Here is a 16,627-nt window from a genome sequence, read left to right as displayed (position 1 = left end):
AAAGCAGAATTGTTTACAAGCCATGCAAAATGGATTTCAGTTACTTACATGCACCTCTCTGTTTTCCTTCTCATTTTTATTGCCCCGCTCTTTGGGGTTAGGCACTAAAAGTAACCTACATCCTTTCAAGTGGCAATTGTCACCATCCAGCCATAAATCGCTGCTTGTTGTTTGACTAAACCATAAAAGACAAGCCGGTGTAACGATCAGAGCTGGACCAAGCCTGATAACAGGAACAGGGGACTCTAAGTGAGGATCCTTATTGAATATTTACAGCTAATAGAATTCTAACGACACAGTTGCAGTGCGGCAAAGAGATTTATGGGCTGGTCCTCTGGCCGACAGAGAGGGAAGGGGCAGGGAAAGTGGAAAAAATGGTGGAAAGTGGGCTGGTAATGCGAGGAGGGATCCAGCTGACAGAGCAACATGAGAGCTGGTAACCTTCATGCTCTAAAAACGAACTAGCTAAAGCATCAAAACCGCAACACATCCTCAGACTGTGTGACTGATTTAAAAATTTGGACACTGAAACCGGCCTTTCATTTCTCATGCAGATATTCAGAGGGAACTTTTATTTTTTTTGTCATTCAAGAGACGCCGTCGCCGTTACAGAGTGATAAAGGCGGCACAATGCTGGGGATTCAAGTTATCGGGAAATCTGTTCTGGTGAGGTTTGCACTTTCATTGTGCGCCCATCTGTGTCCTCTAGTGGGAGCTGCTTTTGCTCACTTATGAGGGTTTATTAGGGGTTAACAAAGAGAATTAATTAACATTAACAACTATCAGCTTCTTCTTTGTGAATATTCATGAGAAAAAACAGGAAACCTTATCGCATGTGAAGCACAGCTTGAAGAGCAAGAAAGGATATGAGGAAAGCCACAGAGAGCATAATGTTGTGTTCCCTCTCATCCACCACACACACACACACACACTCACACACACACACACTGGCCCTCCTTTGCCTTCTAATGTCAAATTTGGACTGCTCCATCGATATACTTTTGATTTGTGCTTTGCTCCCAAACAGTAATCAACTTCCTCATAAACCTGATGGCTGCTGTCAGGGAGCCTCTGTGTATTTTGTGTGAGTGTGTGTGTGCGTGCTGCATAGCGGGGTTGTAAAGAGGTGTGCTAACCCAGACAATTCACTTCAAGGTTCAGTAAAAGTCAATGGGAGTCAGGCTGGATGAAGTTATAAGCTGACTGACAGATTTATCTTGCTCTGTCCGTCAGGAAGCTGCTGCGCCACTGACCACTTTCACTCATGGCTGGGGTTTTTTTTTTTAAAGGCTCCACAAACTATAACAGACTGACAGTGTGAGATTAGCTTGGAGTGAATCAGTTTAACATAACAATGTGAAAAATGAACTACAAATGTACTAAATAAATGTGTAAATGATTGACAGGGAACTGTAGGAATGATTTCTGCAGGTTTCCTTTATGCCGCACAAAGCTCCAAGACCAACAGACTCCTGCGAATTATGGTGGAGTAAGCATGATGTGTAGGCCATTGATCGAGAGACATAAATCATGCGTCTGAGCTCACATGATAAGTGCTGACAGATATAAACGAGTCTGTGCCGGCTGGCGGCCACGCGGGCTACAAGGAGTTAACAAGTTGACCTCTGACCCCGACACGCTCTCCGCCACAATATGATGGATCCACCTCGGAGATGGAAATCTGTTATGGCCAAGCTGCACATGCTTTATAATATAATGGCAATTGTTACATGCAGTAAGTGCAAATTACTGCTGGGCTTGGGTAAATATAATCAATGCAAAGAATTCAATTTTTGTATCTCATCTCTATAAATTCAATATAGTATATATGCCTATGTATATACTACTATTTATAATTTCTAAACTGGCAAAGACATGTTGTTTTACGGACTTGTTTTACCCATTTTCACACACTGCACACATCGTCTCCTCGGCTTTGATATGTCTGTTGGACAAAGTTTATTATTATTACACTATTTTCAAATCAAATGTAAAACTTTTTTGTTTGCATTGTGTACTTTGCTATTGTTGCATATTGACCATTATGCAGATGCTGATACATGGAAACATATTCGTGGCTCAGGGGACAGAGTGGGTCACTGGGCAAGACACTGAACTGATGGCTATTCCATCAGTGCGTGAGTGTGTGCATGGGTGTTGAATGAGGCGAGATAATGGATGAATGTGGCATAAAGTGAACGCACTTCATGTACCATGTCTTTAAATTAGTCAGATTTGTTTCAGTGTAAAATATATACTAACATGTGCATCAACAACAGACATGAATTTGGTATGTGCTAACCCTAATCAGGAGTATATTCACACATTTTACATGTTGTGATTATACATGTATTTCAACTTTTTTTTTTTTTGATGTCAGAATTTTCTGAGTTGGGAATTAAAAAAATAAATAAATCATACACTACAGGTGTCTGCAACACTTATTTGATGGACCACTGTCCTGTTTAGAGGAGCAAGGAGGGCTATGTTATTAGCAGATACCAAAAAAAATCAACTGGTGTGAAGTGGAGTTCAGTGCAGCCAGGGGCTGGAAGTTAATCGTTAGACTTCAAAGGACTCAGAGTTCAGAAGTTTTAAACTCATCATTTACGAGCACAGAAAGTGGGTCAATTCTGTAACTGTAACCCCACTGGGTTTTGGATTGTAAGATGAGAAATAACACTTTGGAACAGAGCCACTCTCCTGTTGATCACATGGCGGCAGAGCGGCACCTTCCCCTGCAGAATTACAGAGAATAAAAGCTATTATCTCATGAAGAAATACGATATGACAGGGGAAAAAGAAAGAAAAGCATTTTCCTCTTAATTTTTGTGAAGTGCAGTGGTGGCCAGCAGTTTAAGACAGCGATTATCTTCATGAAGTTTAAGAGTTCATATATTCAGCGCTGTGTCAAAATGTAGAAACTTGTAGTCAGAGAGATACTGATGCAGAATTAGGGCACGTCTGTAATTAACCCAAACTGCTCACCACAACTTTTTCCGGGATTCATAAGAAACGAAATTAGGAAGACATAATTGAGCCGCTAGAAAAATATGATTTGATAAGAATCTTGTGGGCGCTGGATTTAATACAGTGCCAGCTAAGATGTAACAGATGGAGATCAAGAACCTCAGTTGAGCTATCATGATGCATGTATATGAGCCAAGTCTGGTTAAGTGCTGGACATGGAAATAAGTAGGAAAAGGTAGAGAGCTCCGTCTGGTTTTTCTTGATAGTCACTGTGTATTTTCACAATTAAACATTACACCACAAGTGTAATATTTCCGGAAAATTACTCATAAAGACTACACACCCTGTCATGTTCTTATTTGCCTGGTGACAATCCACCTCCAGTTAATCCTGCCAGGGTCTCACTGGTGAACATTAACCAGAGCTCAAGCTAGGAATAGGTTTAGGAATGAGTTGGGAATGAGAGAGTTTAGAGACGGCTTACTCCCTATGCTGCTGTTTGGAGGCAAGAGATAAGAGAATTAACATTACTGCCAATCCGGACACAGAGCAACAATGCACCCAGACTTCTCATCAACCCCCACACTTTCCCCACATGACAAGCTTGGTAACATCTCTGTCAGCAAAAACCAGCGCTCCGCTGCTCTGTGTAGGAACTGGAGACAGGAAATCAAGGACAGAAAAGCAGAGGACGAGGGGCGGGGGAACCAGAGAAAGAGATGGTGGAGTAGGACATAATAGATTAGTACATATTAACAGCATTATTCCTTCCTGTGCCAATCAAAGATAAGGCTGCCACTCAAGCTCCTCTAGCAAGACCACTGTTCCGTTTCTCATTAAAGTGTAAACCAGTAACCGTGTATTTAGAGGGGAGATCTCTCATTGACTGCTCTGATAAGGAAGCAGCCTGAGAACACAGCAGAGTGACTGGGTATTGGCAGGGTATGTGGTGGAGGAGATGGGTGTCAAAATAGATGAATAGAAGAAAAGGCATATTGCAACTCTATTGGAAATATGGCTTGACTGAAGCTATTTTTACCCTGGTAGACCGGAAAAGCCTAGGGCTCCTCTTTCAGAGTCCAACTTCACTGCTGCTGATTATATAGGGGTAAAAAAAACTCATGTGTTTATCTTACCCTAAAGGGAGAAAAAATGCACTATTTTGGATATTGAGACGTTTTAAATCTTCCATCTTACCCTTCAGAAGCAAACACTCACAACCAAACAAGCAGTCACAAGGCCACACGCACATGCAAGCAGATGTGGATGCTGTCAAATAAATAAGCACACAGTATCAAAGGGCATCCGGGCTGTGAAAGATGAAAGACATGTTTTGACATTGCTGGATTAAGCTGGGAAAAATCGTTTCACACTTTTTACAGTGTTCAATCCGATTCTTTGAATTTCTTAGAAATGTTCGCTTGTCTTCTAACCCCGTGCACTCTTGCAACAGAGTCAGTTCAGTGTGAATATGACCTCATTTACTAGGAACTACGTCTGTCTTGGTAGTGAATGGTAGACATTTAGTTACTTCCTCCCTGGGAGCAGTGTTAAATCTCTCTCTCTCTCTCATGGTATCGCCTTTCATGAGAGCGTAACTCCCCGCATAAATTGCATTTGGCATATCTATATCACACCCTGCTCTACTAAGACAGCCTGCATGAATCTTTGCTTGCAGGAAAATTAAATGCATGCAAATAGAAAACACGCAACACATACATGAACCCAACAGTCACACAGTCAGTCAGTCAGTCAGTCAGTGCAGGATGACAAATTCACTCTGCACACCCTTTGGCTGGCAGCTTTTCAAACATATCCATTCCTCTCAGGAACGCCTCTTTCCTGCCCCACAGACGGGAAGCCAGCAATCACTCAGGACCCAATCAGCAGAACCAGGCAGCACACGACTCTAACCGAGCTCCAGGCTGCAGTCAACTCTCTCTAGGTCTAATCAACACCAGCAGAGCAGACCCGGCCCACTGAGTGACTGGGCCGGATGTACATGCCCTCCCCTGCAGCTGGGCCTGCTGTCGTTATGGACCTAATCAGTACAACCGCAGCTCTTGTCGAGACATCCTCGGCAGAACGGGCTCTCGCTTTGATATCATGCTAATGCCGAATTTCGAAATATCCTCATGTTCAGCGATTGAGCCGAGTTTGTTTGAGAACGACGCAAAGTCGCATTTCAGAGTAGACACCCCATAATCCAAAACCCCTCATCACTGGAAGATGCTCCACTTGGACGGAGAATTTTGGATGACTAATGTGAATAGAGCTACTGGTTCAAAGCTAATTCAAAACATGAAGCTTTTTTTTTTTTTGCCAAGCTATTCCCAAACATTATCTAATTTGTAGCTGACACGCTTGGATTCACACAAGGATCAACAAGAAAATTATACCACAAATTCCATCCAAAAAGTGTATCCATGCATGTCTCTGTGTGTGTTTGTGGTACGGTAGGGAAAAAAAGCCACCCCCACAGTATATTCATGTCCATGTTTGCGTGTGTTTTTCTCACCAGCAGCAGCAGAAGCACCACGTCGGCGTGGTCGCACACACACGCTACATGCAGAGCTGTCCACAGGTCCTCGTCCTGCAGGTTGACATTTAGGCCTCGCTCGATCAGAACCTCTGCCGCAAACACATTGTCGTGGCGAGCACACTGAGGAGTGCAAGAGCGGTAGATTTCTTATGATTAGTTTGCAGAAATGTCTATTCCCTGAGGTATTACTAACAATAAACAATGCACATGAATGGTTCAATGCATATTAACTGGTGTATGTGGAAATGTAATGCTTATGCTGCTACACGGCAGGAATTAGCAAAATACTGATACATACATTTTTGGGGCTATTGTTATGTCATGTCAGAGGAGTGACAACATCTTCCTTGTCCTCTTGTAGAGGACAAAGTACAGGTTGAGGTAACACTTTATAATATATGCACACTATTAAGTATTAGTTAAGCATTAATAAATACTGAATTCTTTAATTATAGCGAATGAATACTCATAGTATGTAGTTTATAAATACTGAAAACATTTTTAACTGTGTTTATAAACTACATACTAAGGAGTATTCATGTGTTATAAATGATGAATGTAGTATTTAATGCTTAACTAATGCTTAATACCATACGTACCATACCAACTTTATTTATAAAGCAGTTTAAAAAACCAGTGGACCAAAGTGCTGTACACAATAAAACATAAAATATGCAATCGGCATAAGACATAAAATGTACATAAAACAAAACAGAGTAAAAACTATAAAAATAAAGTGCATTAAAATAACACTATATAAAACCAATAAAACAATTTAAAGCACAGCACATAAGTAAAAATTAGTCAATAAAATAAATAATAGCATATTAAAAGACATCAATTTAAACGGAATAAAAGGCCATGGAGAACAGGTAGGTTAATAGAGTGTACTTATCATAAAGTGTTACCCAGGTTGATAACATATTGATATCAGCACCTCTTAGTGCAAGATAATGGTCATTTTATTCTTTTTTATGCATACACACACTGCGGCTTATTTCTTAAATTCGGTGATCATCATCCGATCAGTTTTATCTTACCAGGTGTAGCAAGGATCCGCCAGAGGGAATGGGGCTGTTGAGGTCTGCTCCCTCCTTCAGGAGCCGCAACACTGCAGGGCAAAGGAGAGCTATATGTTAACACCTGCTGCATGTGAAGACAGACAAGATGCTTAGGGTATATAAAGCAGAGACACAACACACAGAGCACCCACACTGATCTTTGTCACTCACTATCAAAACCAATATATGTTGAGCGTCCTCTGACTGTCATTGACGTGTCACCGTGGATCAGTGTTAAGGCTGCGTGTGTGCTCGGTTGCTCCATGTTCCAGTAGCAAGTCACAAAGCCTTTGGGTCACAAACGTTAACTTCACACACACACACTGTGAGCTCCAGTGAGCTGCGCAACCCACTCACACACTGACACAGATCTACTGACGTAAACACAAGCCATTACAAACAACTTCCATAAGAGATGTGCTTAGAGTGGCAGGCCATACATGATCACAGTGATTATACCAGAGACTGACTTTTTTTTTCTCCAACATGTACACAAAATAAAAGCAAACACAGCAGGAGGTAGTGAGAGAAGGAAAAAGAGGAGGGGGGGACATACTGGAGTGTGTGACAGATAAATAGAGTGGGATGGACAAACAGGAGAGGGTGAGGACAGGGGGAGGCGGGGCATTATGGTTTGGACATATGTGATTTCACAGACACTGACAGCACTGGATGGGTACTGACTAAACACTGGAAGACCTTGTACCAGCAAAACAACCACCGCTGTCACGCAATCCCAACACATACACGACGTCGCAGACACACACTGACTGCAGTCTCAGTCTTAACCAAAGCTGGTGACTCTGAAGACAGTAGCCACGGTAATTACCATGGTGATAATTCCAACTAATGAACCCCGCTGATGACCCCCATGAGGTCATTTCACTAAAAGGGTCATTATCTAGACAGACATGCTTAAATAACTCATCCAGGCTACACACACATCCATTCATCCACACACACCGCAAACTGCAGAAATCTGGTGTTTGTGTGAAGATATTACCACTTTTTTAATAAATGCATACACGTTTATTTAAAGACCAGTCATTTTCCCTGTAAGTGTTACTACAGTATACTGTACTGCAAAGTGTACTGGACCACAATATAATGCTATGTAACACACACAATATGTCTTCAAGAAATAACTTTAAAGGGGACATATTATGGAAATATCCATTTTTGAAGGCTCTTTAACATTAATTTGGGTGTTTGTCTTGCCTTCCGGCCTCCAAAATGTGAGAATTGACAAAATAATCTGTAATCTTCAGGCTCCCTAGGTTGAAATCCACGTGGTTTTACGAGCTGTTCCCTCAGTTGTCTTCTAGTGATGTAAACTACAATTCAAATTTGCATAACACCACCCCTACCTGGGACTGGTAGAAGGGAAGGGGTGGGGCACGTAGTGTTTCATTTGCATTTAAAGTGACAGGCACTGAAACCAGCCGTTCTGAACAGGGCTGTTTTGAGTGGATGAAAAGAGCTGTGATGTTTGATCATTGGGGTATTTTCACAGATATCAAATCATCAGCTCTTCGGCACACCTTCAATATCAACAGGAAATATAATGTCTGGCACATACGTAGATATGGAAATAATATAGTGTCTCAGGAACATCAGGGTGCTCTGCTATGGACACTATATTATACTATTCAGGATTTGTGGAAAGGTGGAAATATTGTGACCAATTCAATTGCCACTAAAATGTACAGATGTGCACAGGGTATGAGTATAGGTTTGCCAGCATATACAGTATGTATCTTTCAAAAACAGAGATAGCCCTGGTCACTGTACAACCAAGCAATAGACTGTTAAGAATGAAATTACTTACATTCATGTACAGTATAGATTTCATTTTCTTTTTCTTTCAGTTCTGTCATTTAATCATTTTAGAAGTTCTGCGCACACAGCAACATACTGTACATGGACACTTTCCCAGGCCTCTAATGGCCTTCAGTGCTTAATGGCCTGTAAATGGTTGATGAGAAACAAACTGGCCCACATTAGAGTCAATCAGTACTATTATCTCCCAGCTCCTCAACACACTGTAGACACTCAGGACTGTAAACCACCAATTAAGGTTTATATAAAGATAAAGTAGTTACGAGGGGATAGAGAATATTCTTCCCCTCTATATCAAACAGTATCTCACTGGGCTGCTTATTAGTGAAGGAGGAGAGATTTCTATGCAACATATAACACGATTTGCTTCTCAGTAAAAAATAAATGGTTTGACATTTTGGTGATTACAAGTCAACAGGACAGTCTCTTCTGTCCCTTAAGCTGTTAAGAGACAGGGTTGACAGGAGTTACCTGAGTTTTATGGAAAGTAAATGAAATGTGTCGAAGAGGGGTCAGAGGTCATGAGCAACATATTGACACTTAAGCAGTAAAAAACAAGGCACAGTGATTGTCTGACAGTATGGACAACAACAATCAATAGTAGTGTTGTACAATTGGCAGATTCATCATGATCAACCACAGTTAGCCACCGGTGTGCACTCCAGCTCGTGTGTGCATTGGTGCTAAGTATACTAGCGCTGTCAGGAATGAATCAAGTGTAAGTTGTTTTACAGATTTACAACGTAATTCCAACTAGTTTATTGTTTTAAGTGATTTAAACCACAGAGACACAAAGCCATAAAGTCGGCACCAGAAGGGATAAAAATGGCTTAAAGCTCTAAAGCTGCTGAAACATTTCAGTCGCCCAGTCTTGGTTGAAAGGTGAATTCCAGCTGTGGAGTTTGATTTTATTCACTGCTGAAATGAATGAATGGCACATGAATAGCACACGGTAGAAGCATGTTGAGAGCATTTAAGTGGTGTTGAAGGTTTGCGGTAAAGAATGGCCGTGTTTATCTCTGTTGTAAGGGAGCTGAAAGGGAAAAGGAGCCCAGACATCATGGAGATTTATAGCCGATGAGTGATTTACACAGCAGGTACAGGAGAGCAGATGTACTGTACGTTTGTCCCACAGCAACCACAGTCAATTTCACTTTATGTTAAATCTTTTTATGTCACTTGGTAATTGATATACATTATGTACTGATCTCAATCTTTGTGTATCAGTGTGTGTGTGTGTGTGTGTGTGTGTGTGTTACTCCATCGGGAGGCTGATGATAGTAGGGAAATGGAGAGTGGGCACGAGGCAAAGTCAGCCGTCATTTTGTGGAAAATTGCAAAACAGCTGTTCGAGATATATGTGGAGTTTCCATGGCAACCAGATCTGAACTGGTAGGAAGAGTAGAAAAGAGAGCGAACCAGAGAAGTGGATGAGAGGAAAACCTAAATAAGGTACAGACACATTCAATATGCATGAGGAATCGCTACCTGGGCGTCTTGGAATAAATATGTTTCAAGGTTTTAAAGAAATCCCCCCAAACCCTCATGAGCCCTTTACCAAATGAACGACGCCAGTTAATTCAGCACCACATCTCTATAGCAATATTGTAACAACTGGATTAACTACTACAGTATAATGTATATACTATACTCTGCATTTAGGGTTAGGGTTAGTGTCACTGTCTTGAGGCTGTGTTATGTGCAGCTAAGTAAAAAGGGATTGCTCATTGCAGTTACTGATTTTCCAGGATGTCAGTGAATGCGTGACATTTAGACATCAGTCATCTTAGCTACCTACAGTATGACCTAGTCTACATGTGACTGGCAGGGAGTGAGGGAGGAAAGTGGAAGCCCCTGCTACTCTAGGGAGTGATGTTAGTGGAGAGATAACACTGTCAACCAGACAGGTTTGTTGCTCTGCTGTGTCGATGAATACCTCCTCGCTTCATTACTGAGGGATGCTACGATATCACATACAGCCAATACTGTACCTACAGCCAAACTAAAACTAAGACCCCATTCAGACCTGGTATTAACATCCATGTCAGGTGATCCAATCACCAAATACAGGTGTGAATGCACCCAAAATGCATTCAGGAGGTGATCCGGGCTACATGTGTCCACATTCCCTTCACAGTGTGAACACAAATGCATCCTGGTCGCATTGAAGGACAGGCCTGGCCACTCTACTTACCAGTACGTCCTCTGCCACAGTCTAATCACTCCTGGTCTAGACTGTTTCATTATTATTATTATTATTACAATATTTTATCATTTCAAATGGATAAACCTGCATTTCTTTGTAAGAACTGTGCACACCACATAATCTGAGCAGTGAATCAAACATGTTCAACTGAGCTCTCAAATTCCAAACAAATCATCTGCTCACCTTGAGATCTATACTGTCACTTGGACTGACGAAATGTCTGTCTGTAACTTGTTTACATGTTAACTTGCAAGATCTGGATCTTTTGCCCACACAGAAGGATACAAAAAACTAAACAAAAAACAAAACCCCCATTCAAAACACGATCCTATGCTAAGAAACAATATCACTAACCTCCGCAGCAGGGTGTGTGAGTGATAATACTATTCTCTCTACCTGAAGTAGACGTGTAACATGCTGAATGAGCATGTTTTATACAGTACAAGATTAAATGTATTTTTCTTCAGCCTCTCCTTTCGATTCTTCGGCTGCTCCTTATCTCACTGGGCTGTGATATTCCATGCATTTGATAAGATCTCAGTAATAAAACCTCCATAATATGCCACTTACAGCAGTATTGCCAATTTACTTCATCCAGCAAACACACATATTCTTGCCGTATACAGTCTACTCCTGGGCTGGCCCATATGAGATTCTGTTCAAATCCCTCACCTTTATAAATGTGTATGCCTCTTTTGTCCTTATCACACAGTCATAGTCATAACAGGGACCGTCTCACTTCACTGCCCCATGTTTCTGAAATGAGCTCAGACAGTTTTCCTGTGTTCTGAGTCTGATGGGGAAAAAAAGGTACTGTGCATTTTTTCCAATAACACTTAACTCTAAATGCAGATTCTCTTATGATGAGCTCTATAAGATGGATCAGGCTTCTCCTGCCCACTTTAGACAAGATGATCTCAAAGATTTCAGGTGTTAAAGTCTTGGCAACAATGCTACACACCTAACGTCCAATATATTTCAAGTATATTCCAAAATAAATAATCTGCAGTGGCCGGATTAGAAAGGTTTACTCCCAACACGGTAAATAACCACCATAGTGGAGAAAAATTATCATAATAATACACAAGTAAGGTTCTCTCTGTGCTTCCTCTTTTTACAATTTGGTATTTGTGAAGTCGCCTAAGGAAATCTAGCAAACACAATGACAATGAAAATGCAAATTCTTGTTTGTGAACACTACAAAAGAACCAACGCAGGAATTGCAAATACTTAACTGTGTTATAATCAGTTGTCAGGCTGGCTATGTTTGGGATAAAAGTGCTGTTACACATACTGATGAGTTTTCCTTAATGTTAAGTTAAATATTCAAATATAGAACGGGGCTATCTAAAGTTAAGTAAACTTCAAACTGTGCACTGCACGCCTCTGTGAGAAAATAAATTAAGTAAGTATTTGTCACAACCTATTTGTCATCCCCTCACATCCTTCGTTTCCTCTCATATTAACTTGTACGGCTGAACCCCTGAAGCAACAATGATGAGTCATCAAGTGAACCAGAGGTTTAATATTAGATGCTCAATAAACACCATAGTCTGTGAAAAATTCCAATATACTGCCTGATGATACAGTTGATATTAAGGGATCCCTTCTGTAGGAAACTGAGAGTCATAAGGTTTTAAAATTAGATTCCAGTGAAATATATCGTGATGCGTTTCTCTACCACCTCTGTGGGCCCAGGCCCCGTTCTGTCAAATACATGACAGGTGGTTGACATGCCTTTAATCCCAGCATGCTCTTCTGCAGAAAGATATCAATGTACTCCACTAACATTCATATTCACTTATGTCTCCTCCTCTCCTTTCACTGGCTTGTGTTTTAACATCTGGAAAGATGAATTATATATACAGTATAAACCAAAGTGGCGAGTAGTAACAGTGTGACATGTTTTCTCCGCTGAGCAGGACACCTGAGTGTTGGATCGATGTGAAGTGGTGGCGACAGCAAGCTGACTGATAACTAAAAGGCAGCTAAATGTCTCGAGGTTCCCACCACATCACTGCTGCTCTGAGTGTTACATTGATTTTCAACTTCAGCTGCAGTGCTGTCCGGCAAAGCCACTGCAATTGAACAGGAGCGGAGAGAATGTGATTTCCTGTGAAACAACACACTCGGTTTAAACTGCATGAACACCTCTATACATGAGATAAGAGATAAATGCATCTACTGCATGATAATTAAAATATTGATCTGTGGACAATGCTGACAATGCTTAGGAAGGCGAAGAGCAGGAGCGACACCTTGTTGGAGAAATCCTCTGGTTTAAGAAGTATTTAAGGGCTGGAGTCAACTGGACAAAGGCCTGTTTAAACCTCCAGAAAACTGGCAGCTCCATTTGCTAAGAAGCTTCGCTGCACTAATCTGGAGGCTGCGGCTGCGTCAACACAAACGGCTGAACATTGTATAACACCGGCTCTGGCACACATAGCATTCTTATTTTAGCCATGGTATGATTCAATTTCAAGAATTGTGTCTAAAGCAGTGCTCCAAAACACCACACAGGACTGAAAGCTATTACTGCTGTTTCACTTCCTCTGATTGGAGCCTGTGAGTCACTGTGCTGTGCCTGCGGGATGGATCTATACACACTGATCAATAATGGAAGGGGGGGTATTCAGACAACTCTGTACGCAGGCACCACATATACAGTAATTACACTTTCAGCAAGTGCCAGAATATCTAAACCTCTTGATAAATAAGCATGCAAACTCTCACACACTCACACAAAACATGAGCACGGGGGGAAAGCACTTGGCCATTAATGCTATCTGGGTACAATCCCCACCAGCATTGTTTCTGGCTTGGTTTGGCATTCCCACTGAAGAGAATTGGGAGTGGTTGCCACTTGGTAATGTGGCTGATATTTAGCATGAGGGGGCTTTGACTCAAGGACTGTGCTAATACAAAAAATACAAGGACAACAAAGAGAGTAGGAATTATTCTCTTCCAACCATGAGTGTCTTTGTTATCTATCAATTTTTACTATTTGGAAGTTTAAGCGTTTAACTTAAAAACAATTTAAGAAGACTTGTCTCCTCAGAAGAAAAAAATATCTTAAATTTACATGAATTGCTGCTTGCCTAATTTTCATTGGTTCATGTTTCTCATATTGTGTTTGTCCAGGAACCAGTAAGAGAAGGACTCTGTAAAATCACCTGACACCAAAATGTCATATTTAATATCATTACTCTGTTAAAAGCGGAGGACATAATACAAACAGACTGTAGGCTCCATGGCTGCAAGGACAACAGCTGCTGCCTTTCCACTGGTGCCTCGATTTGATGACGTTAAGATATTGGTTTGGGGAAAGCAATTTCACCAAATGTCAAAACGCAAGTGAGCCAGATGTTTATACATGACAGACAGGAACAGAGCAGAGGAGTGAGATGAGCTATGGTGTACTCATATCAAACTACTGTACTATTAGAATTTTTTCACTCCAACCTTCCTCCCTAACCTGATGCCTCTTCCCTGTTGACTTTCAATTTCTTGTGCCTTCCAATTTTTCATTTACCATCTGTGCTCATCCTTTCCTCCATCCTGCTGCTTCTTATCTCAGTCTCCTTCATCTTATTTCCTGTACAAGACAAGCGATAAGAAAATAAATCCTTTGTGATTTTGTGAGACCGATATCTTCTGAATACCTGGCTGTGGTGTCAGCAAACTGAGTTCCTGCACTTATCTGTGACTGTAATCCCTGAGCTAAAACTCGCTAAAAGACGGGCTTTAATTAGGACATAACACGTGCCCCCACCCAATCTTGCTATCTCTCTAATTCCATTTCCTTTCCTTCTTTGTTCCTTGTGTTGTTTCCTCTCTGACACTTAATTTGGCTAATCTCTCTACTTTCTCTCACACTCTCACAGGTTCTCAAAAACAATGTTGAGTCACCAAACCATCTTTCCATCATTGTTTTGTTTTGTTTTGTACAAGTCACCATCTAGGGGATGTGGTAATGAAAACTCCAAACAAATGGGTTTTAAAACATGCACGGTTCACTCAAGATAACAGAAACATTACAGGTCTAATTATCCTATGATGCTCTAACAGTCCATAAATCTCATCATGCATGTTACACTTGGGAAAATGAACAAGATGATGGTTTAAAAATAATACTTAAAGCATAAAATGATGGAGAAGTCATCATACTTTACTGGTGATGAATTTGACATGATTGCATCATATAAGGGAAATGGAAATTCACATACTATTGATCATATTTGGGTTGTCGTCCTCTTTCTAGGAAAAATAGTGGGTTTCCCTGGTACTGTCAATGAGTTACAACTGCAGATTCTTTACTGTTTTACTCCCATCTACTGTACCAGATTAACCCCTAGGCTCTTGTAACACGTGTGGATACACATTCCCTGTTCTCTTAAGATGCTTCTGTAGTAAGGGGAAATGATCCAGAAATGTTCCCACATTACTCAGGGGAGGGTCCTAGCCTGAGGCAAATCTTACAGTATCACACTGTGCAAAAGAAGAAGAGAGGTAACTCAAGCAGCAGTGGTGAGAAGAACTGGTACTCAGTAAATCTGCACCACTGAGCAATGCTCAAGAGCCATCATCAAAGACAGCTGATTGGTTTGGACAGACACATCGTCCCACACAGGATGACATGCAGATATTAAGTCAAGAACAGACAGGCCAACATGACATGAACAGACCACAATGTAACCCCTTGACTCAGAGTCTGGTAAAACCTGTCCCACGTGCAGTAGCTTCTGTGCTTGAGTATATGAATTGTTTAGTTCTAGATCCAGTTCCTTCATGAACATCACCAATGCAACTTTCCCTTCGCAGAGCAAACAGTGGACAGGTACCAGTTTTGAGGGCATGGAGGAGCTTGAGTGGAAGGTGGGCATTAGGCAGAGCCGTACCAGATCTGATTCATGCCAAGCCAAGGAACCCTGGTTTTAGTCTGGCTGTTGCAATGGCACACCAGCTGCTCCCACAGACCCCAGCTGAACCTCCTTGGCAGCTAGGGAGCAGAGATTAGCACAGTGACCTGCAAAGACTGCTGGTAGGACTGACACAGATACACCCGGACAGCTGGGTAAATGACTGGCAAATGACTGGCATAGACAAGAAGAAAGACAGTAAGGTTGCACCAATATTAATTCCCTTAAGAGTAAAGACCTCATGAATCTTGTGCATTCATTGACAGTCAGAAATCCATAAAAACAGCCTGAGAATTAGATTTTTTTTTTTTACTGGCAGCCAGTTGTACTAAAACCTGAGGCCTGAGGGAAGATATGATTTATTGTTTGTCTAATAAAAGATCTCACAGTCCTTTAGCCTGATGAAGAATGGATAAATGCACAAATGTGCACTACACAAAGATACACACATTGTCAGATATAAATGACATTTTAATAGATGCCCACTAAAAGCAGTTAAAGTAGCACGACTGCTCTGAAGTCCTGAGTAAAGTTCATCAAAACCTCTTTCTAATATTTTTTTTAGACGCTTTGCTGATTTATTTGGACTATTTTTATCTTCAGTGTCATCTGTATTTATAGAGAACAAAAATCACTCATGTACATCCAGTATTGGCAAGCTACCTTTGTTTGACACAAATGTTTGAATGGTTAAGGCGATGCCCACTATTCATTGCTCCTGAACTAATATTTTAACATGCTAATGTTTGTTTTGATGCATTTGTGTTTGGATTAGAAACATGAAAACACACAAGTCCACAGACAATGAAACACTATTGCTACACATCAGTTATTCCCTCTTCAGAGCTGCGTCGGCCAGCGGCTGTGTCATATGTCCAGTGGTTACGTTCACATTTGTTTGTCTTTGGAGGAACGTTCATACTCCTCTTGTCACTGCCTCTGGATTAGTTAGGTGTCGGAAAACAAAAGGAAAATGGTCCTATTTTATAACTGCTATTGTTTTGAATTTCTGTTTGCTCTCAACAGCATAACAGATATAATTGCTGTAAAGGTATTTCTGCCTTTTAGAGCTGTTTGTACCAGGATAAAA

The 16,627-nt window shown here is 41.1% G+C and overlaps 1 protein-coding gene across 6 annotated transcripts in view; it reads right to left on the bottom strand.

Moving 5' to 3' along the window:
• Positions 1 to 16,627, bottom strand: part of myo16 (myosin XVI) — a 97,329-nt gene that overhangs the window by 55,405 nt on the left and 25,297 nt on the right. For all 6 annotated transcript variants that reach the window (XR_015034662.1, XM_085766180.1, XM_085766181.1 and 3 more), the window contains exons 3-4: positions 6,553 to 6,623; positions 5,489 to 5,632 (exon numbers count right to left, since the gene is read on the bottom strand). Coding sequence is in view for 5 of the 6 variants with exons in the window: in XM_085766180.1 (XP_085622306.1) it covers positions 5,489 to 5,632; positions 6,553 to 6,623 (215 nt within the window). In the remaining variant the exon portion in view is untranslated. The remainder of the gene's footprint in view (positions 1 to 5,488; positions 5,633 to 6,552; positions 6,624 to 16,627) is intronic.

Source organism: Trachurus japonicus, chromosome 21 (assembly GCF_045865225.1).
Source record: "Trachurus japonicus isolate A0001 chromosome 21, Traja_1.0".
NCBI classification, from domain to species: domain Eukaryota; kingdom Metazoa; phylum Chordata; class Actinopteri; order Carangiformes; family Carangidae; genus Trachurus; species Trachurus japonicus.
The sequence above is the reverse complement of the archived record's forward strand: the minus strand, read 5'-3'. Positions and strand labels throughout refer to the sequence as shown.